Source organism: Ictalurus furcatus, chromosome 27, assembly GCF_023375685.1.
Source record: "Ictalurus furcatus strain D&B chromosome 27, Billie_1.0, whole genome shotgun sequence".
Taxonomy (NCBI): Eukaryota; Metazoa; Chordata; class Actinopteri; order Siluriformes; family Ictaluridae; genus Ictalurus; species Ictalurus furcatus.
In genome coordinates this window covers 15,567,087-15,591,775 of record NC_071281.1, presented here as the reverse complement: position 1 = coordinate 15,591,775, position 24,689 = coordinate 15,567,087, and the positions used below count along the sequence as shown (strand labels likewise).

Sequence of the window (24,689 nt, the reverse complement as noted above, 5' to 3'; positions counted from 1 at the left end):
TCCAAAATCATCGAGGTAATCCTTTTCACTATTATCATTATGACTAATAATAAGAATAAGAATAATAGTAATAATAATATGACTGAAATGCTTGAGCCCACTGGTTTAAAACTGGTTTAAGTTTCAGAAAATAATGTATCAGAAAATAGGGAATAATAGCTCTCTACTTTAATTATCTGGTACTTTTACTCAGTGTGAACAGCCTCTTCTCACACCATTTTGTAAAATTGTTATAATACCAGACATTTCACTGTAAATGTCAACATACACAAATTACGTTCCTAATAATATACGGCTAGGGCCATATCTTCCTGCAGTTCTTGCCTGCTGTCATATAGAAACTAAGCAGGGTTGTGCCTGGCCAGTTCTTGGATGGGAGACCTCCTGGGGAAAACTAAGGGTGCTGGTGGTATTAGTGAGAGCAGCAGGGGGCGCTCACCCTGTGGTCTGTGTGGGGCCTAATGACCCAGTAGAGTGAAAGGGACACTATACTGTGTCTTTTGGACGAGATGTTAAACCGAGGTCCTGACTCTCTGTGGTCATTAAAAATCCCAGGACACTTCTAGTAAAGAGTAAGGGTGAAATCCTTGCGAAATCCCCCCATTGGCTCTTCTCTATCATGGCCCCCTGATAATCCCCATCTCTGAATTGGCTATATCACTCTTTCCTCCCCACTAATATGTGCACTATGGCTGCCGTCGCACCATCCAGGTGGATGCTACACTATTTATGGTTGAGGAGATCCACCCTCCCATGCTATGTAAAGCGCTATATAAATGTAATTGTAACTAACTAACTAATAATAACTTGTCATTTCTTAACAGCCACTATTTAAGAAAATAGCTTTACTTTAAGGATGCGGCAACTTTTGCACTCCACCTACAACATACATCTAATATTAATTCAGATCGTCCTTTATGTCATGTGTCCATTTCATTATCATGTTATTGTTATATGAGAAATACACTATAATGGCCAAAAGTATGTGGACACCTGACCGTCACACCCATATGTGCTTGTTGGACATTTCGTTCCAGATTTAAGTCCCCCTTTTGCTTTTATAACAATAGCTTCCACTCTTCTGGGAAGAGTGGAAGGCTTTCCACAAGATTTTGCAGCATGGCTGTGGGAATTTTTTGTTCATTCAGCCACAAGAGCATTATTAAGGTCAGGCACTGATGTTTTGTGAGGAGGCCTGGGGTGCAGTCAACGTTCCAGTTTATCCCAAAGGTGTTCAGTGGGGTTGACGTCAAGGTTCTATGCAGGACTCTCGAATTTGTCCACTCCAAACTTGGCACACAATGTCTTCATATAGCTCGCTTTGTGCACAGAGGCTTTGTCATGCAGGAACATATTTGGGCCTCTTAGTTCCAGTGAAGGGAAATTCTCTATGCCACAGTATACTAAGACATTCTACACAATTGTGGGCTTCCAATATTTGTGGCAGCAGTTTGCGGAAGAACGGCATATGGGTGTGATGGTCAGGTGTCCAGAAACTTTTGCCTATTTAGTGTATGTGCTAGTCAAATAAAAACTCGGTAATTATTACTCGGTAACTACAGTGAAACTAATAGCAAAGGTAGGTAGAACGATTGATGTAAGTTACCTGAGATCATTGGAGTTTGAGGGGTAAAAGTTAAATCTAAAGGGTTTCTAATGGAGGGTAGCGTACGTATGCCTACTGCTACATGCCTCCTCCTCACGTCAATACAATCCCAATAAGCTCCAGATGGGAACCAGCTGCTCAGCTTCCCTAATGCAACTTTATTAGGACCAAAATGCAACATTCATTTACTCTGTAGCACAGAGGAACAGCCTGGCATTTTTGTTAAGGATACTTCTGAGGCCAATAGAAATCACATCAGCAATGAAGCAATCACTGTACAATTTTTGGAAGCCATCTACAAAGCAGCCACTCTCGGCTTGTAATACGTGTATGGAATAAATATGCACACTGAGGAGAACCATATGTTCCTCTGAAAGACTTGCACTGCTTCAATCATCTTTTCTTTCTCATTTTTCCCCCCAGAGTCAAGTTAATGCTCACTGAACTCTCTGGTTTTATATTCATTCCTGGGCTTTTTTTTTTTCATTCAGCATCAAAATGAGAACATGTGTCAAAACTTATTACGGCACAATCGAGCCCAAAGCTTCATTTAGCCATATAAATAAAGAGAAGAGACGGGGAAAAGAATAAGCACTTTGCCGACTTTGCAGGAACCGAAGGCTTGTATTACAATTGAAAACATGCCGTGATGGGTATGAAAACAATTTCATGGTTGGTGAACTGGAAGACAGTGCAAACATGTGTGTGAAAGGTCCCTATCTTCTTCCACGTGTCTGATTCACTATCATCTCACGTGCGAGAGTCAAATGATTAATTGCTCACATTAGTTCTGTCAAGCACAACCTACAGTACGAGTTTCCAGGTTTTGGAAATGAGCGTCCTTGGATCACGAGAGTACACAAACAGTGTTGTTTGGACTCGGATTGAAAGTGTAACAGAAAACATCATCAAAGTGACACGCTGTATTTGGGACGTACAAGATGTTTGGCAGTGGAGATATAAACTGAAGAGAATTAAAGACCAGAATGCCAAACAGCACTATTTAAGGCTGCTTTCACACTGGGAATTAATATAATCAAACAGTAACGCACATTTTATATATATAGATATATATATAGAGAGAGAGAGAGAGAGAGAGATTTTATTTGATCCCCTGCTGATTTTGTACGTTTGCCCACTGACAAAGAAATGATCATTCTATAATTTTAATGGTAGATTTATTTGAACAGTGAGAGACAGAATAACAACAAGAAAATCCAGAAAAACGCATGTCAAAAATGTTATAAATTGATTTGCATTTTAATGAGGGAAATAAGTATTTGACCCCTCTGCAAAACATGACTTAGTACTTGGTGGCAAAACCCTTGTTGGCAATCACAGACGTTTCTTGTAGTTGGCCACCAGGTTTGCACACATCTCAGGAGGGATTTTGTCCCACTCCTCTTTGCAGATCTTCTCCAAGTCATTAAGGTTTCGAGGCTGACGTTTGGCAACTCGAACCTTCAGCTCCCTCCACAGATTTTCTATGGGATTAAGGTCTGGAGACTGGCTAGGCCACTCCAGGACCTTAATGTGCTTCTTCTTGAGCCACTCCTTTGTTGCCTTGGCCGTGTGTTTTGGGTCATAGTCATGCTGGAATACCATCCACGACCCATTTTCAATGCCCTGGCTGAGGGAAGGAGGTTCTCACCCAAGATTTGACGGTACGTGGCCCCGTCCATCGTCCCTTTGATGCGGCAAAGTTGTCCTGTCCCCTTAGCAGAAAAACACCCCCAAAGCATAATGTTTCCACCTCCATGTTTGACGGTGGGGATGGTGTTCTTGGGGTCATAGGCAGCATTCCTCCTCCTCCAAACACAGCGAGTTGAGTTGATGCCGAAGAGCTCCATTTTGGTCTCATCTGACCACAACACTTTCACCCAGTTGTCCTCTGAATCATTCAGATGTTCATTGGCAAACTTCAGACGGGCATGTATATGTGCTTTCTTGAGCAGGGGGACCTTGCGGGCGCTGCAGGATTTCAGTCCTTCACGGCGTAGTGTGTTACCAATTGTTTTCTTGGTGACTATGGTCCCAGCTGCCTTGAGATCATTGACAAGATCCTCTCGTGTAGTTCTGGGCTGATTCCTCACTGTTCTCATGATCATTGCAGCTCCACGAGGTGAGATCTTGCATGGAGCCCCAGGCCGAGGGAGATCGACAGTTCTTTTGTGTTTCTTCCATTTGCGAATAATCGCACCAACTGTTGTCACCTTCTCACCAAGCTGCTTGGCAATGGTCTTGTAGCCCATTCCAGACTTGTGTAGGTCTACAATCTTGTCCCTGACATCCTTGGAGAGCTCTTTGGTCTTGGCCATGGTGGAGAGTTTGGAATCTGATTGATTAATTGCTTCTGTGGACAGGTGTCTTTTATACAGGTAACAAGCTGAGATTAGGAGCACTCCCTTTAAGAGTGTGCTCCTAATCTCAGCTCGTTACCTGTATAAAAGACACCTGGGAGCCAGAAATCTTTCTGATTGAGAGGGGGTCAATTACTTATTTCCCTCATTAAAATGCAAATCAATTTATAACATTTTTGACATGCGTTTTTCTGGATTTTCTTGTTGTTATTCTGTCTCTCACTGTTCAAATAAACCTACCATTAAAATTATAGACTGATCATTTCTTTGTCAGTGGGCAAACGTACAAAATCAGCAGGGGATCAAATACTTTTTTCCCTCACTGTATATCTATATCTATCTACCTATAAAGGCGCATGGTGGTTTAGTGGTTAACACGTTCGCCTCACAGACCCCTCCAGGGTCTGGGCCTGTGATGGATTAGCACCCTGTCCAGGGTGTACCCCGCCTTGTGCCTGATGCTCCCTGGGATAGGTGCCAGGTTCCCCGAAAAGGATAAGCAGTATAGAAGATACCACTTCTATACCGCTCATCTGGATATATAATTGTAAAGAACATGGATGTGACCATGTGGTTGTTTTTAAAAAAGCACTGATATTTTCCATCACTTCAGAAATGTTTTTGTCCAATTTTTTGGACAAAAACATTTTTTTTGGCCAATCAGCTCACAACAACAGTTTTTTGGCCAATCAGCTCACAGCTCAAGCAGGCAGGTGGGAAAAAGGTAGAAATAAGGTCGAAAATTCGGTTTTATCTGTGAAGCAATATAATATTTCAAAGTTAAACTAAAACAAATATTGAGAAAGGTGAAACGACGGATAAGCTAGCATATTAGGCGGTGCTATTGGAACGCAGAAGCGGTAACAATGTTGTTATGGTGACAGTGGGTGCCTTGTATGAGCCTCTTTTTTTTTCCATGGCAGCACAAAAAGCTCTTCAGATAGTGTATTTTCTGTAGAATAGAATGCCTAGTGTGAAAATGTGAAAGCAGTCAAATACTAGACTCGGAGCTGTGAATGTGAGGATAATGATGATGATGATGATGATGATGATGATGTGGGGCTGTAATCTACACATGGAAATGAACCAAATCATTCCAAGGACAAGATTCTGACTAGTGAAAAATGAGGAGTGAGAGAGAGAGTGAACGAATTAGCATTTAAAATAAATGATATTACATTCCTATTACATTCCTGGAGAAAACAAAGACTCTTTATTCTTATCGGTCTAATGCACTGCTATAACGGATGCCATTAAAACTCTGGAGAAGGAGTGATGGTGCTTTTCCGATTTGTATTAGGTTTCCGTGGAAGGTAATTAAAACGTATTTGGAACCGATTCGGATATTAACCCGCTACCTTGTGTTCGCATATGACTTGTTTTTGTGGGGTTTTACCTGGAAGAACACTAACTAATGAGCTTTTTTAAGCCGGTTATTCGCTTTCCATACCATGCAGCTGTGCTGGAGTACCATCCTGGCTGGGGAAAATCCCACAGAATGGCAGGATGAGAAAAGATAAACAGGCGAGAGTGGCTGTGGAGAAAGAATGTCAAAGAAAGCTTGAGCCGATCAACACTCGAGCCTGTGATCACTTTTCACTTTTGTCGGCGAGGGACAACGAAAAGATGTTACTTCCCATCGGTCGTTTTCAGCGTGCTCTGTTTGCACATTCAAATGAGTCTTTTATTTACTTTCGCTCTCTAAACTCTTTGCTCGCTTGTATTTGAACACCTGCTGTTTTCGTCAGGGCCGCGCCGAGCGACCGAAAGCCGCAAAGCATTGTGGGCGTAGCGCAGCACAACAATGAGCAGTGTAACAAAAGACTAATGGAATAATCAGTTCGGTATGATTTCACCTCATCGTCTGCTGCATGCGATCAGACAACTCATTCTCCTGCTGCATTAATGAGGGCAGAGTTCTTCTCCTTTCTTTCTACACTTTTCCAAATGTCACAACAACTGAAAAACAGATGCCTGAGTGAAATTAAGAGGCTATAAACAATGGGTTAGTAAACAAAAGGTGACTAACGGAAAACAAAATGATAACAACGGAACATTCCGGGTCCTGTGATTCGGGTTCCAAAAGATAATAAAGTACAGCGTTATTGTCGATTATTTTTTTCACTGTGCTGTTCTAATGCTGCGTTTTTAATCGTATAAAGGTCTTAGATTGATGTCTTTCTTTTTGCTGTACATTCGATTTTAATCTTATTCCAGCACAAACCGAGCTACAAACTGATTTAATGGTTTATTTTCAATGATATGAAATGTACAGCAACAGCAGCCGGAAATTAGAGTAAAAAAATCCAAGGCTAAGAAATATCTTGCAGTGTATTTACTATACAACAATTGATTAGATGCTTCATTACTTCATAACTTCGTTATTGAAGTAATATTAAATATTAATGAGGGAAAAATAAACACATAAACAATCCAAATCCCAAAATATCTATTATGGGGACAAAACATATTTCTTTGTTTGTATCCTTGCCATGTTTTCCTCTTCCTCATCTTCCTCATGAATTATTCTGTAGTGTTTAACCCACGTCTCAAATAACATACTGTACCTGTACCTTAGTATGTAAGTGTACCAGTGTAAACAGGCAAAGACAAATGATGGGTTGTTGTTGTTGGCTTTCTTTCAGGCAAGATTGTTTTGTATTGTATCGTATTGTATTTGTATTGTAAGCAATGCATTGCCACCACATTCAAATCCTAATAAAAGAAATCCTTCTAATTGTAACCCCAAGGTGGGATTGATTTAGTGTTTACATTGTGTACTTTTGACGGATTTTTGTGACTTGTTTCTCAACACTCACGGCAAGAACTCATTTACGTAAACTTAGTGCGCTGTTATCGATGGCGATTACTCTGTGTTACTTTGCTATTTCGTAATTAACCATTAACTTTTCATGGATAGGAGTCTCCGAACAGCATTTGAAATGGAACTGTATGGTCTACAACAAGGCAAAACATTCAGTGAGAACTCCTTCAACAGACAATAATAATAATTTAAAAAAAAAAAAAAAAGGCTGACAGACTTTTAGAAGCAATCAGTGTTTCTGGGTTGTTTTTATATAATCACTAGACTACTACAGCACGAAAGTGACGTCTTAAAGCCACAAAGCCTTCTGCAAACCGTACAAAGCTTTCGCAAGCATTATGAGAGAAATACTGTTTTCCTACTGGATATTCATTGCACTATTTACTTCTGATCTTTAGTTGAAAAGTTATAGAAATTAAACGAGCGCTATAATTAATCCGATTATAATCTCGGAAAGTACTATTTAAAAAAAACACACACACGCACACATGAAATCTCAATGTGCTCAAGCTGCTGAATGGGACTGTAGATAAAATACCCAATGCTGGTAATAAAATCTAAAATACCTAATGCTGGTAATAAAAATGAAAAAAAAAAAACCTAAACATTCTCAATTACAGCATATAAATTACAGAAGGCCGCGAATGCTGCGACGCCCCGTGCAACAACTGTAAAGCTTCAAGTTTAAAACCCGCACAATTGTTATTGTAACCTATTCGAATCCATTTTCGCAGAGTAAACACAGCAGATACACAATTACGGTCTGTGAAAAGGTTTCCCGTGCTCTTTTATTTGAAATATTTGTCAGACAAGCAGAGGGAAAGACCTCAGACTTTCTGGAATTAAATACATGGAAATACTTACTTAGTTTTACCAGAGGCTGTTGTCACAACTGGAGTATCGCTTGACAGATCAACATTCCAGATCAGCCCTTTACTTCTACAATGAGATTTCTTTTCTTTTCTTTTCTTTTTTTTCTAGAAGGAAAAAAAACTTTGGAAATGGGTTGGGTTCTAATTTTCAGGTTATTTTTCCCCAGCAAAAGAACAAGGACATTCTAAACCTTGACCAAATGGTTTGGTGAATAAATTGCATTGGTGCAATGTGAGCTTCTTCGCTTTGAGACACTCTTCTCTGAGAATAAAACATTCCTGACAAATCCCACAGGACGATTTGGTGACACTGCTCACCATCTCTTAACAAATGATGCCTCGTTCCTTTGTTCTCCTTTTCCTAATATGTATCTGAGTGGTCTAATGTAATCTAAATATTTTTTTTTAAAAAAATAGATAACACTTTTCTCAAGGATGGTGTTCATTGTGCTACATAACATCTACGTAAGCCCTTCGTGATAACTGACATATATTTACATTTATACAGCCTTATTCGAGGTTATAAAGGTTATAAAGAGACTTTTTAAATTGAAGTTTGCCGGTCATACCTTTTAATGTCATGTTGACATACCGCCTGAGTGAGATAGATGGCTGGTTATGACACTTTACGAGCTGAATGCATTAGAAAGTCATGACATCATCATAGCTCGGTTGTTAACTTGACATCAAAATGGACAAAAGCAGGCTGTATGACAGCTGACACGTCTTGAGAAAATCCATTATGAACACTTATGTAGCGTTTTGTCAATTCTCATCATGGTCTTATGTAGGTTTCATGTAGCATCATAAGCTCTACGCCTTTTGAAATCTTTTGAAGTAAATCGTTAGCAGATCAGCAATGTTTGTGTAAGATTAAGCCAAGTGTCATAAAGAGCTTATGTATGTTTCATGTAGCCCTATGAACACTGATATTACCAAAACTTACAAAAGTAGTCTTTATGACAGCTGTTGAAATCGGCCTTTATAAAGGACCGAATGTACATTTTATGTAGCTCTATGAACACAGCTCATACTTGTTGACCTGTTTAAAGAAAAACAGACATAAATATTCAAAGCAGTATTGTTTCGTCAGTTCTACCAGCACTGATCTTTTTTTTTTTCATATATAAATGTTCGTGTTGGTTTACTGTATGTCAGTGTTTTTTGACAGGCTTATGTAGGTTTCATGTGGCCGTGTGAACAGTGGTATTACCGAAACTTACAACAATAGTCTTTGGGACAGCTTTATAAATGATTATACTTATTAATATAAATTATATGTAGCTCTATGAACACAGCTCATACCTGCTGAAAGAAGGCTTTATAAAGAGGACACCAACATCCAAAGCACTACTGTTGATAACATTGTGGAAGTTTTCATTTAAACTTGGCTTCCATCAGTTCTAATCGCTCTGAAGCCTTTATAAATGTAAATGTTGGTTTATGTCAGTGGGCTTGAACAGTTTATGTGGGTTTAATGTAGCCCTAAAGTAGTGTTAGCGAGTAGTGTAACATGATACTAATGTCTTAGCTCAGCTGACCTGCTCCCTCTGCAGCCATCATGCATTTAGTAAGTGGAGAAAAAAAAAAAAAAAAAAAACAATGGAAATTTTTTTGAAATATGGCTTTGCTAGATGAGTCACACTGGGCTTTATATCATATTCCTCACTCTTCCAGATTCAATTACATCCCTCAATGTCCTGAAATTCTCTCAGGTCAAACATTACAAGGGCAATAGCTTTAATCCACAATCAGGAACTGTCTGAACAGTGCCATGGCTTCTGTGTGCGGATGTGTGCGTCGCTCTGTGCTGATATTTTATGCATGTTTCATGTTTCAATGCATCTGAATATCTCATGCAGAGTCCTTATTGTCTGCTGATTGATCTCGGCTCTGTGATGTGAGTCAATATGGCATTATTGATTCGCGTTCTGGTTTTGCTTCATATTTAAAACACCACTTACGACCGCCGGTTTCTTTGTGCAGTCCTTCATTTTATGCACATGACCTCTGTAATAGCTACAAATGTCTTGTCGTGAACCGCACATTAACATTCTCATCAGCGGGCATGTTTTACCCTAGTGTTAGCACGGTAACCAGTGAAGTAGTCCACATTGGGCAGAGTTTAATGGGATATGAAAAAAATACGCAAGCTGACTCCCAGAATTTCACAGAGGAGCTTTCATTCGGGTGATTTCTCTACCATAAAAAGACTGGAACCAATCGGATTCGACTCCATTTTATCCAACTTGTGATTACTGAGTTGCTGCAGACCATGACGATGGGAAATCATGCTCCTGTTTGGAAAGATATGCTTGTGTGGACAATCAGAGGAGGTGAGGTTAAAAATGTTAAAGGCGCTAGAACAGCTGATCTCATCTGGATAATGGTGGCTGTCGGGCACAAATTAGCATAATTGCTTTTATCAATAAAGATAATCAATCACAAGGATGGAATATAGATACGTTGTGGAAGCGGCACGAGCAATGATGCAATTCTTTGTCAAATCCATTATTCCCACAATCGGTCCATGCTTTACTTCTCACTTTTTAAAAAAAAACAAACAAAAAACAGAGTTTTGAGTGTGTTAAGCTCCGCCCCCGGACTCTCTTGGACCCATCACTCAAAATTTTCCAATGGTGAAATGTTTTACTTAAAAACCACTGAGCTGTGATTGTGTGCTTTGGCAATGTAACTGCTCACTGGTACAATAAATGTATATATGTTGCAGAGAAGTTGTAACTACGGCTGAAACCGTCGGAAAGAACCCACTTGAAAGGTTTTTTTTATAAATTTGTCAGTCGCCGTGAAGAGTTTATGTAGATTTCACGTAGCCTTACGAACACTGCCCTTAGGTAAAGACCTGTTCCCTGTGTTTTGTAAACATGTCGTGTAAACTGACAGCAATATGCTAGTTGAAATAAGCCTTTATAAATGCTCGTGTAGGTTTAAGATTTAAGTAAAGCGTTGACAAAAAAGTGTAACATGACACCAGGCTTAATTCTCTGTGTTAAATAAACATGATAAAAATTGCCAAAAAAAAAAAAAAACATGCAGGCTGAAATAAACCTTCATAAATGCTTGTGTACGTTCATGTCAGGTGTTACAAAGCGCTTATATAGGTGTCGTGTATTCCTAAAATCACTAATGTTAAGTGCTACTAAAATGGGCAAATGTAGATTTTATAATAGCCGAATTAAATTTCTATAAAATGTTATTTGCTCATTTATGTTAATTGTAGTGAAGAACTTACTGTATGTAACTCTATGAACATCAACCTTAAGTAAAGTGTTGGTTGATAAACTGTGTAGCATGACACCAAGTTCAACTGAACTGCTCCCTGTGTAATGTAAACATTACATCAAAACTGGCAAAAAAATAAATGTGCTAGTTGAAATAAGCCTTTATTAGTCCTTATGTAGGTTTAATTCAATTGCCATAAAGGGCTTATGTAGGTTTTATGTAGCCCTATAAACACTGACAAGCGTATATTTTATTAATGTTGATGCGTCTAGAAATAATCCATTGTAAACTTTTTTCTAAATTTGTCAAGTCACCATGAAGAGCTTATATAGGATTTATGAAGCTCTATAAACACCACCCTTAGTTTACGTACTGCCAAATAGTGTCAAAAGTGTTTGTTAACTTAGATGAAAGTAACATTAGTGTTGCCAAAACAGACAAAAGGAGAAATTATGACAGCTGATGCGATGCCTCATTTATAAGCAGTAATAAATGTTGTTTGTGTGTTTGTCAGTCACCATAAAGAGCTCATATAGATTTCATCTAGCTCTATGAACACCACCGTTTAGTGTTGCCAAATAGTGCAACACGACACCAAACTCCCTGTGTTATGTGAACATCAAAAAATAAACCTTTATAAATACTTCTCTACATTTATATCAATTGTCATGAAAGGCTTATGTAGGATTATTATTATATATTTTTTTTATTTTAAACTAAAGTAGACTTTGACAGCTGATGCTTCTTGAAATAAGCTGTTCTAAAATATTTATGTAGGTTTAATGAACCTGAGGGCTTTAAGAGTGCATTTTGTAATATTAATATGAACAATGTAGAGCAATTATGAATCATAGTGATATATGTGAATATTGTGCTTGCATAACTTGGGTTATAACAGTTTGCTGATCTGATTATAAATCTAATTGTGGCTATGTGGTTCTCGAAATGAGCTCAGTGCTGCATTTCCATCTGATTACTTTTTCCAGCAAAATAACTCCGCACATTCCTCATCTTTAACACTTGTAGTAGCCTTGGAAATACTGTGCAGTAGAGGACACATTAGACAGGAAAATCTTTCAGACACATAATACCCCCGTGCTATTTGAGATTTATAGGATATATTTATAGGATATATGACTACAAGTGTGACTCTCTCATCCTGGAACCACAATCAAATTACAGCCCAAGTTCATCTAGGACAAGGATCGAGAGAGAGAGAGAGAGAGAGAGAGAGAGAGAGAGAGCGCGAGAGAGAGAGAGAGATGAGCACTTCATTTGATTTCTGTTCATCTTTCTGAAGAGAACATGATATGATTGGAAGGTCACTTCCTCTGTGTAAGTGTTAGCGTAGTTTCAGTATCACGTTCATGTGCGAGTGCCATCAACTGCGAACTCAAACACAATTTCATGCTTTTATTTTAATTCTTGTGCTACAAGCATAGCCAAATTTCTGCATGCGTAATGCATCAAAGTCCCAGGAGCTATCAGTGTGTCCAGATGTACGTTCTTCACATTTGCAACTACTTTATTTTTCCTATTAGTTTCACTGTAGCTACTGAATAATGATTAAAAAATGACACAAAGTGACGTTTCAATTAAACGGCAAAAATACACGTCGTCCTGAGGAAACCCGATACAAAACGTCCACATCTGCTTCCTCTTGAGCACAGTCTCCATCTAAAGAGCTGCTTGTTTGAAATGTGATCACCGATGCCCAAGCTTATTTTCCTTTCGGCACGTGTGATCGTTCTTCCAATGATGAGCGTTTTTCACTTACCGCAAATAGAAGTAAACTTTGTGGGGCCATGGCAACGGTTATAAGTGTTGCTAAGGAAGCGCAGGACAAGACAAATACGAATACGACAAATACGACCCGATATGCCATCAACAGTACATTTTCTACTACTGTTTATTTAACAACGGGTTGAAATCGGTTCTGTTTAGATATAAATCAGGATTATATGATGTACATCAATCACGTCTACTGTTTTGTAGTACTTTTTTTTGTGAGCTGCAAGCAGGGCATGTTCATGTAACAGGTGTGGAACAACTGCAGTTGAGTTAAAGTTGAGGATATACAGTATATGTTTATTTCACTCCCCAGTGCACAAATCGAACCAAAACCCTGAACCAATTACTTAATGCACTTTAAGAAAAAGCAATGGAGTTCAAATCGATACGCTATCGTATAAATAAACATCGCTAACTATGGCAGATTGCTCGCCTTCGTCCTACAAGGCACCAAACAATTCCAAAGTTTTTAAAGATGCAGCTTGTAATATATAGCGCCATCTTCAGTCGCACTAAAAAAAGACTGACAAGCCGAGCTTTCCCCTTACCTAGCTAAAGCCATCCCTCGGATTTAAATCCATAATCACGCAGTCTTTGTCTGTTTAGAAAAGAGGGTGATTCTAGCTAGGGGCGGACCTAATATCAGGGCCAGAAAAAATGCAACAGGAATGTATGAGTCAGATCCACTGCATAGCATAATGAAAATCAAAGTTTGTCTAAGGTTTATTTCAAATAACGTCATTATTATAGGTGCAGGAGTAATGTGTTTATTATCGGTGACACTTCACTTTAGACTGCTGTTTTAATAAGATGGCTGACACAATGGTCAGCGAATAAAATGAGTCAATAATAGTGTGGAGGGTATGATGAAATGACAGCAGCTGTGTACACGTTAACAGTGCGCACACACACACACACACACACACACACACAGAACTGAGTTAAGAGTTTAACTCCTGCATGCCTGATCTACAAAACAACAGAATGCTGCTGTAGCCTCAGGAAAATAGTGTGTGTGTGTGTGTGTGTGTGTGTGTGTGTGTGTGTGTGTATGTGTGTGTTTGGGCTTCTGAATGGGTGTTTTGTTTGCCTTTGTGCTGCAGTAACAATGAGTGTGTGTGTGTGTGTGTGTGTGTTGGGCCGTTTAGGAGTGTGTAGGGAAGATCAGTGGGTGTAAACACCTCTGTAATTTACCATCTCTGATGCTTGTCACCTCATTTCCTTTTTTTTCTTTTGTTTTTTGGCACAGGAGCACGAAACTGCGTGACACAATCGGATCTTTGTTCCAGCAATCCTCCTCTTCTTCACCTTAATACACTGTAAATAAATCGGCTACGGCCGCAAAAACCCGTCCTCTTCATCATCATCATCATTATCGTTATCATCATCATCATCTTTACGCATCCAATGTCAAAAACACAAAAGATGTTACAAAGCCCAGTTGGACGGCGGAACCCAATCTGCTCCATTTGTTTACGGTGTATTTATGATTTGTTTAATATGGTTTGGTGAACATAGAGAAGTGCTACCACACTGGGTTTCTGAGGCAATTTGTCATGAGTGTGTGTACACATTTGCCATCTGTTAGTACAAACCCACACACACACACAGACACACACACGCGCACACACACACACACACACACACACTTCCTGACACAAAGTCCAGTGGGGTTGCCATGGCGAGAGCGAGGCACAAAGAGAATCGTCCATTCTTGCATAACTGAATGAAGCTTTTCATCAGACAAGAAGGTGGGGGAGAAATGTGTGAGAGAGAAAATGAGAGAGGGACAAAGAAAGAGACAGAGCGAGAGTGAGCTAGAGAAGGAAACAGAAGACTAGAAATGCTGACAAACACCAAACTGTGGCCAAACTCCACTGAGGGAAATGCTGTCTCATTATTTACATTAGTGTTACTCCTGTTATCGGAGTTAAACAGCTCCAGATCTTTCTCTAGGACAATAAAAAGTACTTGCATAGAAAAAAAAAACCACACACACACACACAGAGAGAGAGAGAGAGAGAGAGAGAGAGAGCACGCATATGCAGTCAACCTGGGATCGTCTTGGATTTTTAAAGAAAAAAAAACTTCCAAAAAGAACTGCAAAGTTTTTCAGAGCGTGAGTAAGAGAGTGAGAGAGAGTGAGAGAGAGAGAGAGAGAGAGAGAGAGAGAGAGAGAGAGAGTTCAATGTGATGCTTGCTCTACCACTGAATGATCTTTTGTGTTCCTTCTGTCAAACCTTTCCGTAGATACTTCGATCTACCGTGCACTAATGGAGTGAGCACTTGACATCATTGTAAAACCACAATAAAAACATAACCAGCCCCACTAATGGTCTCCGCATGCCTGCGAGGCCAACGTGTCAGCCCCGACTCGCCCTTTTTTTCCCGGACGTTGTTTTAAAAACTCAGGCCAACCAAAATCAAATGGAGTACCGACATCTCAGCGACGTCCCACGGCTCACGCTTAGACCCGAGTACAAGTTTTTTAAAAAAAAAGAATTCCGCTTCAAAATCCTCCAACAAACTGACATGTGAAGGGAGGGGGGGAAAAAACACCACCACCACCATCGACCACAACAACAACAACAACAACAACAACAACAACAATGGGATCTTCCGAAACAATGTAGGCATGTGTTCATTTAAGCCTTTCAGAAGTGGGCCCTTTTTTTTTCCTTGTAAATTTGCCTTGACTGCTACCACATGTGCAGCCTGTCTAAACTGTACGCTCGGGCCCAAACCGCACTCATTACAGAGCGGAGAAGCGGCCAATCGGCAGCCGGACGTCAAAACCAAACTGCAAAAGTAGCCGTAAAGCCGTAGCTCAGCGTCATTTATAGTAAAAGCCCATAAATACTGAAATGTCAAATATTTTGAAAGATCTAAAGAATTTGACTGAAAAGAAAAGGTACAAATGATTTCAGGTACATTTAGTACCCTTTTCTTTTCATTCATTCCCATATGCATGTTGGGTAAGATTTGAGATTTGGAGAAGAATGTAATAATTCTCAACGAGTCCTGATTTTTTTTTTTTTCCCAGTCAAACATGACGGCTCGCCTGATTTCCTCCGAATGACTACAACCACCTCGTTTCCTTCTTCTTCTCCCCAGATAAAGAAAGTTCCCTCAAGTGTTCTCCGGCTGTTTTCTTTTTTTTTTTTTTTCCCTTCTTTTCCTAATCCAATCATCCAACATTACCCGAAGCTTCATTAGACCGGTGGCTAATTAAGGTTCTGATATGGCTATAGATTTCAGCTAATCCGTAAAAGGAAGTTTTCGATGTATTACTTTTCGGGAAAGGAAACGCTTAATAACTGGTGTGAGTTACAGACTCCCGAAGGCTGCGATTAAAAGTAAATGATCAACACGGTTCGAGATAATGGCGCTTATAAAATGCTTCGCAACTGCACAGCTATCGTTAGCAAACACTTTTCGGATGGTACGTCAGGTGGATTTATGTGCAGGTTTATTCATCGGTTATCAAAGTGAGAACATAAAACTCTCGTCGCTGATTACAGCAGCTCGCTCTGGTTTTTTTCTTTCTTTCTTTCTTTCTTTCTTTTTTTTTTACACTCCTGTGAAATTAGAGCTTGGCACAAAACACAACCATTCCCAGAGTTCACAATTAATATCATCCGCATCCGTATCGACGTAAGAAAGTCCGGACCATTTGGAGTAGAAAACGGTGCTCGCTTTGCCCTGGTATACTCTGAACATGATTTGTGTTCTGATTTTCTATGAAAATAAGACTTTGTTGGAAATGAGGAAGGTTTGAAAGCACAGCCTCAAGCACAGACTCAATTATTAGATGTCAGAGCTGATGAGAAACATATTTGTCATGCAAGCACACTGACCTGATGGACGATTTTTTTTTTTTTTTTTTTAAATGATTATTATTATTTCATTTTTAACAACAAGCAGTTGCATTCTAACCACAAATAGCTCGCCAATAACGCCTGGCATATCCTAACACCAGTACATCCATGTTATTTAAATAAAGGCAAATGACCAGGCTTCTTTGCATGATGCAGTTCACTAAGTTAGGCACTGATAGTCTGTTGTATCACATCACAAAACATGCTTTGTTAAACAAGATGGTATCTTAGCAAGGAGGGGAAAGGGAGGCTTGAAGATTTGACCAACACTGGGAATTTCAGCTCTGGCTGTGAAAACTTTAGTGCCCCAAAAGCAACATTTACACAATACTCACCCCCCACCCCCAACACCCCCCCCCCCCCTTCAACCCACCCAACCCCCACCCCCTCCCCCTCCCAGGTCAACAAATTACACAAATCACAAATGGCCCAAAACGAAAACATTCCAATCATATCATTAGACCATGATGTCCACGGCGGTGTGGAAACGCAGGAGCAAAAACGCACAATCCGTGCATTGTCCCGCAACGCGCGAGCTCGGCTTTTGTCTCGAACCCTCACATAACAACTGCTATTTCTTCTTCTTCTTCTTCTTCTTCTTTATAACAACGCGCGTGCAAATCGCTGGTGAATGACCGATCACTGCTTAATCCAACGTGACACTCTTAATAACGGGTTATGTGTATGTGTGTGTGTGTGTGTGTGTGTGTTTCTCAGCTCTACAAGCCTCCCCCTCTATCAGCAAGTATCTACCCGGCTTCCAAATATCACGCTTAAAGTCAAAAAGTCATTGCGACTTCTACACAATTTGCCCTTTTTTTTCCTTCCACAGGAATCGAGCGCGTTCTCACGCGCACCTGCTCCGTTAAAGATGCTCATTTACTTCACACACAATTCAACTTAGGAAAGATTACAGACTGGTATCGTAGTGCTTAAAATCAATTGGAAGATCTTCTCTTTTTTTTTTTTTTTTTTTTTAATTAATCCGCAAAACCAGGGTTATAGATTGGACATTGCAAGGTTGCACGCGCGTCAGGGCATCAGTGCAAACCAGGGGTAGTGCACGAAAAAAGGAACGGGTCCTTGTGTAATATCATTTAGATCTATTTATGAAAAATAAGTGGTGCATTGTTATGTTACAAGTTTGTTTGTTTGTTTTTTAAGGTGCACAGGATTTTAAATAAAATGAAAGAGGGCTGTGGGGAGGGGGGTAGCAGAAGAAGTGCGCACGAGCGCAAAAGCAACTTTGTGCAAAGAGGGGGATTAAAGGCATCCTGTCTCACCTTGTTGTAGCTGTAGTAGCCAGAGCAGTGGGAGAAATCCATGTTCTGTGGATCTCCAGGAATGGAAGTCCCCCCTGAGGACGGATAAAATCGTACATCCATGTTTTCCCCCCTTTGGAAAAGCGCAGCTGCACTGCGACCAGTTTGTGTTTCTTTGCGCTGCCTTCTTTATTTACAATCCAAGAGGAAGGCTGCAAGCTGGAGTGTCACAGAAAGAAATGAGAGAGCGATTCAGTTTATGGAGTAGGGAGAACAAACAAACAAACAAACGAACAAAAAAAGTTTTTAGTAATCCCGATCTATGGTTCAACTCGGGGAGGTGCGGGAAATGTCCGGGTCTCGCGCGCGCTCGGAGGAGAAGTGCGGGACACAAAAGGAGACCAAACCCCACCGGTATAACACACACGGTGTTGAAGCAAAGTGAAACCCGTGTGTCCTATACAGCCTGTCCTTTCACAGCATCAGACTCAAATCAAATGCGTCCGTGTCCAAAGTGAGACTAATCTAAAATCTAACCAGAATCATCCCTTTCCATAGGGTACTTCTCTCCGTCACCATGATCCTTTTCAATGTCTTTCTTTTCTTATTATCAGCCCTTCAGGTCTCACAGGAAGGAACCAAAAATTTAAAGAAAAAAAAAAAGAAAAGAAAACTTCCGAAGTGCAGTTTACAGATTAATTATGCCGCCGGGCTTCAGGGGATCAGAGATAACCAATAGTCTCCTTGTTAACATCAGCCTACATCAAGCTGTGTGTTTTTAAGCTTAATGAAGAAGAAGAGCGTGCGGCCAACCGCGACCACGCCCCGCGCCTGGATAACCACGCCCATTGGGTAGTAACATAGAGCTCCTGCAACCCAGAGAGCAACTTAACGCTTGTAGGGTGAATAATTTCAGTGATTTTGAGCTATGTAATAGAAGAAATTATAAATCATTCCACAAACCCCTTACAGCCAAGGGTTAACTTGGGAAATGTGGATTTTTATTTATTTATTTATTTATTTCAACAGTTTTCAAGATACTGTAGCCTACTGTTTGTTTTTGCTGCTTAAAGGTTGATGCACCAAGTTATGTGGCAAGGTGAAATAATATAAAACAGCAGGGAGGACTGAAAACATACTTCTCCGTTTATGGAAATCTTCGGGATGAAACATGTAGTGCCAGGAAAAGTCAGGAGCTCAACTCAACTTTCTTTTCAGGGGAAATTAGCTAATGGCAAGCTCGAAAAGATGCTAGAACTTGCCGAACGATGCCATAGGTTGATTTACGTATTTGTCCGATTGTCCCAATTATTTGCGTATCGAAAGCTATTATATGAAGGAGGAAGATTTTCTGAAGGCACTTCTGAAGACACTGTCGTGATCAGTGATTGGTCGTTGGAAACAATGGTGACCAGTGATTGGTTGTTTGGAACAATGTTAATTAATGTTGGTAATGGTCTGCACTTATATAGCGCTTTTTTTTTTAACCTTAGCGGTAACAAAGCGCTTTACACTGTGTCTGATTCACCCATTCACACACACCAATGGTAGAAGAGCTGCCATGCAAGGCGCTAACTTGCCATCGGGAGCAACTCGGGGTTCAGTGTCTTGCCCAAGGACACTTCGGTATGTGGAGTCACGTGGGCCGGGAATCAAACCGCCAACCCTACGATTAGTGGACAACCCGCTCTACCACCTGATCCACAGCCACCCACATGATTTGGCACTGGGAACAATGGTGATCAGTAATTGGTCATTTTGAACAATGGTAATCAATGATTTATGGTTGGAAACAATATTACTTTGTAAATTACTTTGTAATTTGGAGCAATGGTGATCAGTGATTGGTTGTTGGGAACACACTTTACAAATTGGTGATGAGTCGACTATCTCAACCTGCTTTCTCAACTCATATAACCAGCAGCCGTGATGTGACCTGGAGAGCCCTATCAAGTTCAAGACAGTTGTTCAAATCTGCTCAGAAAAAAAAAGAAAATCTAGTGGTAAATATCACAAGTTGGCAATACTGCTCCCAGGGCAATTTATCACATGAAGTGCTTCAATTAATCATACAAAAATTGTATTAGACACAATTTAATTGATTTTGAACAAATTGTCGTTCCAAAGCCTACCTCCACATGCTCTTCACATGAAGGTGTACAATGAAACTTGGAGCTAACTCAACGACTGAAAACGCCCCGGTCTACAATGAGCTAAACGTACACTTACTGTTCAATTTACACTTGTGGTGTATCTTTGTGTCCAGCTGGACTGTCATTAACACATTAGCTGCGATTTGAACTCTGCAACTCTTAATTCAACCTCGTAACACTTTGAGGCCATTTTTTACTCACTGTTAAGTCAAATCTTAGGATTCTGCTGTGTACTGTAAAAATGTTGCAGTTTGGTTTATGGGATGTTGTATTATATTAAACCGACACAGTCTATTTAAATGATAAACCTGGCTTTGCAAAACCGAGGCAGATTATTTGCATGCGAATCAGCCATTTCCTCTTCCGCCGTTCCAAAGAAGCCTAAACCCTGTTGCAAGTACAGTATATCTACCTGAATCTACCCTGCCTACTTTATTAGCCTTTACGATAACCTATTTCACACTACTTTAAAACGAACATCCATACTGCAGGTGAAAGATAGTTAGGAGAAAATGATCAGAAAATGTATGTTTGCTTGCAAGTTCGTCACACTTGCCATGTTAGCTCAAGTTGGTTGGGCGGGGAATGTGGGGAAAGATTGCTGTGAATTCAGTATAAACTCAATATGAGAGAGAGAGAGAGCGAGAGAGAGAGTGACAGAGAGAGAGAGAGAGAGAGAGAGAGAGAGAGAGAGAGAGAGAGAGAGTGACAGAGAGAGAGAGACAGACAGAGAGAGACAGAGAGAGAGAGAGAGAGAGAGAGAGAGAGACAGAGAGAGAGAGAGAGAGAGAGAGAGAGACAGACAGAGAGAGACAGAGAGAGAGAGAGAGAGAGAGAGAGACAGAGAGAGAGAGAGAGAGAGAGAGACAGACAGAGAGAGACAGAGAGAGAGAGAGAGAGACAGAGAGAGAGAGAGAGAGAGAAAGAGTGACAGAGAGAGAGAGACAGAGAGAGAGAGAGAGAGAGACTTGCTAATCAAACACTGTCTCTGTTGTATTAGTTTAATCATTCCCTAATATGGCCACAAGGGGCATAGAAATGAAATGTAAGCTGCACAGAGGTGATTATCATTTCATAAATTCACTTGGGTAATGTAGACCTTCTCTACGAGGTTATAAAGGAGTACTTCGAGCCACAGTAATTGTAAGTGTCCAAATAATCTAGCAGACTTTCCTATACCAGGAAGTTCTTGACATTTTTGCAAATAAAAACCTTATTAAATAGATCAGCTAATTATGGTTATGTTCATAGTAAATAGACAATAGGTTAACTATAAAGGTAACAATAGTCCATATTTATCAAGTATTATTATTAAGAATAATAATAATACAATTCACTTTTCAACACTGTAGGTTATATGTAAGAAATAAAACACAATGGGCCGTGCTGTTATAAGTTATAGGGAAAAAATCAACAATGTTACCACGCCAAAGCTGACTGTTTTCCTATGACATCTCATCCCAAAGTGTTTTACTCCTCTTCAACCACAGCAATTTGCCAATTATTAGATGTTTTAATTTATTGAAGACATACACCTCATCCTTTTTATATCTGTTTATAAATACATGTAATGTTGTGGAATGTCCTTGAAACAAGCTAGTTCCAGTTATCACTTACGTTATAGCGGCTATAAACAGTCGTTCCCTCACTAGCCTCTCTTTGTTTTTTGTTCTTCTCTTTGTTGATGTTAATAAGACAAAAGAAAAGAAGATTGTCATGTTACTGGGAAACAGCAAATCGCAAGACTTTCTCGTGGAGGAAACACTACAACTACAGCTTTGAACCCGAAGTGTTCCAAAGCACTGACACTGGAGAGTTTTTTCGGTGAATGTCAAATAAACATCTTCCAGAAAATATCATTGATTTCACATTTTCCTTTGTTACATAACATAAGATATGCAAATATAAACCTCGCAGCTAGCATTATTGTTAGCGCATTATCGCTATCGTTAGATTAAAACGAATCGGCCGTTAATTCTGCGGTCATAAAAACCGTCGCCAAAACAAGCCTTCGAGATTTATCGTGCATCCGTCAGGCTTGATACAGAAACGTGTATTAGCATTTGTTTTAAAGTACTGTAAACATTTTAGCATGCCAAAAGCCAGACATTGAAAAACGCCTGATGAAATGAAATGAGACGTCAGAGGCTGTGGGATGAGTATGCACTGTTCTTGAAGAACAAATTTGCTTGAACCGTTTACTCGCCAAAGAAATCAATTCACGTCTCCTCTGCCAATTCACAACTCAAACTGTGCCACAAATATAATATTTACAATCAGGCTCCCAGTTGTTCTAAAGCCTGTATGCAAATCTGCAGGACTCTGTAAGGGGAACGAAGCTCAGACGTTACAGCAGTAAAGCATTGATGAGTCATGACATCTGGAAAGGATTACTGTATGTTTGAAGAAAGCCAACAGACACCTATAACTCACGCTGCCTGTTTCCAACTGTGAAACCTGGATAATTCTTGGTGTTAACAGCATTATTGCAAATTCTGATGCTTTACTGATTGATATTTGAAGTGATTCATTAAGATTTATACCAGAGTACTGTTGAATTCTCAAAGCTGGTTAATCAGAAGGTTAATGTTCTTAACGCAACTGCAAAAAAAAAAATAGTAATAGAGGATATCTTTACAACTTAATGGTGTAGAAATATTTGGATCGTCCCATTTTACAGAGAAACACATTAAGTTTTTAGCAGTTTTTTTTTTATGTTTTGCACATCATTAATGGCGCTCATACTGAATGATTTTAACTTTGGTAATTTAAGAAAAAACTTTGTGTCGATGTTGTAGATACTTTTCAAACACCTCGTATTAATCTGTTCTTCGACTTATTCAGAGGGACTAGTAAAAGAAACTCTTTTTTTTCTGAAAGAAAAAACTTTTCTGAGGTAAAGTTTTTGACGGAAGTCTTTTCCTCAGTTATGTGACAAGCTGCATTTTTCATCTTACCAGCTTCAAGAGAGAGCAAAAACGAGAAGCTAGAGACGTTATAATGGAAGTTATAACAGGAATCAATTGTTTCGAATGCAACTATAAACAGATAAAAAGTCCTTTTTTTAAAAAAAAAAATAAAATAAAACATCAGATTTGTTGACATATGATATAAAACACTTCAGGATGTGATGGAAATGGAAAATAATACATTTCAGGGTGGCAAGAGAAACTCGGCCTACATCACACCACTCCGTCGTCGATTACTTTCCTATGACAACACATACCCAAGTGTTTAATTCCTTACATATTGTACAAATGCAGCTCTGTGAAACATAAAGTTCTTCTGTATAATCTTCCCTATAGTACGTTCCCTTGTGAATCAAAACGCTATGTCATTTTATGAAAACTTTTACTTTTGGTAAAATGTCTGTTTGAAACCAAACTCTGTAAATATAGACAAATCGAAGCTGTTGAAAGACATTAGGAGGTGTGAGATTTATTTGTAATCGTCACTGCAAGTCTATGGAGACATGCTCTGCCATGATAAAATTGCCTCGGATACATTTTATTAACTGATTTTCTCAGTTTTGCTTCGTTACTGATGTCTGAATGAACGGGTGAATGTGTGTGCACTGGCATCCCATCCAGGGTGTACTCCCAGGATAGGCTCTAGATTCACTGTGTGTCTGCCCAGGATAAAAAGCTTACTAAAGATAATGATTAGATAGTGCAAGTACAAAGTTGTACCAAAAAAAAAATAGCATTATTGAAGCACTGTTGCAGCAATGTTGTAGGAACATACCCCCCCCCCCCCCCCGCCAAAAATAATAATAATAATAATAATAATAATAAAAATCCGAACTCACAGAAACTTAACAGATTGAATGAACTTTGAACCAAATGTTCCTTAAATCATATTCCAAAAAATGTTCTGATCATTTCAAAGTGCTAGCTGGGTGAGCTGCTCGGATGTTTCACGACACTAATATATAATATAACACAGACTCGTTTGGTCCAATACCCCTGGCCTGGTTTCCTCTCTCAATTCATGCAAAGTCAAGAGTGAGTGAATGATTTGCTCCATGATCTTGTGCAGCCAGTATGAGCGCCAAGGTTTAATTAAATAGCTCAGGATCATATTCAATCTCACAAATGAGAGCAAATCCCTAATAGCATTTTAATAACTAAAGGATATATCCTCCCCTTTGGCCTCTACATGCCATATTACATCTATGCCATTTGTAGTGGTGCCAATTTCATCCTAATACATTCCTTATGTAGCCTTCATACTTATAGGCATTAAAAAAATCTCAACTGCTGTTTCTTAATAGGCAGGAATGAAGACGGGGTCAAGGGGGCAGTAGTAGCGTACAGGTTATGTATTATGTACAATATAAGGATTGCTATGTATTAGCAGTACTCTGTATTTCTACAGAATGGGAAATATGAAATATCTATGGGCTAAATGAATTCCAACTATTAAAAAAATAGAAGGCATGCTGGGGAAAGTGTGATAATTCACGTTTCACTCCAAAGCTATCTCTGTGTAGAGCAAATATTACACCGTAAAGCCAGAAATGTAATTGTAGTTCTTATCTTCTTGTCAAAATGTGTCGCTGTGTGAAGCAATACACCTTGTAGTGTGCACTGTATACACTGCACTCTCTTATACACACACACACACACACTGAAACACAATCACAGAAAGAAATTATTCTCTAGCTCTAAATAAGCCATATGGTGTTATTGTATCGGATA

At 39.5% G+C, this 24,689-nt stretch overlaps 1 protein-coding gene across 1 annotated transcript in view; it reads right to left on the bottom strand.

Moving 5' to 3' along the window:
- The window catches only part of tox3 (TOX high mobility group box family member 3), a 67,770-nt gene extending 49,123 nt beyond the window's left edge, over positions 1–18,647 (bottom strand). The window contains exon 1 of the mRNA XM_053616723.1: positions 17,858–18,647. Coding sequence (XP_053472698.1) covers positions 17,858–17,959 — 102 coding nt within the window. The 5' untranslated portion in view covers positions 17,960–18,647. The remainder of the gene's footprint in view (positions 1–17,857) is intronic.
- Positions 18,648–24,689: the final 6,042 nt, after the last annotated feature.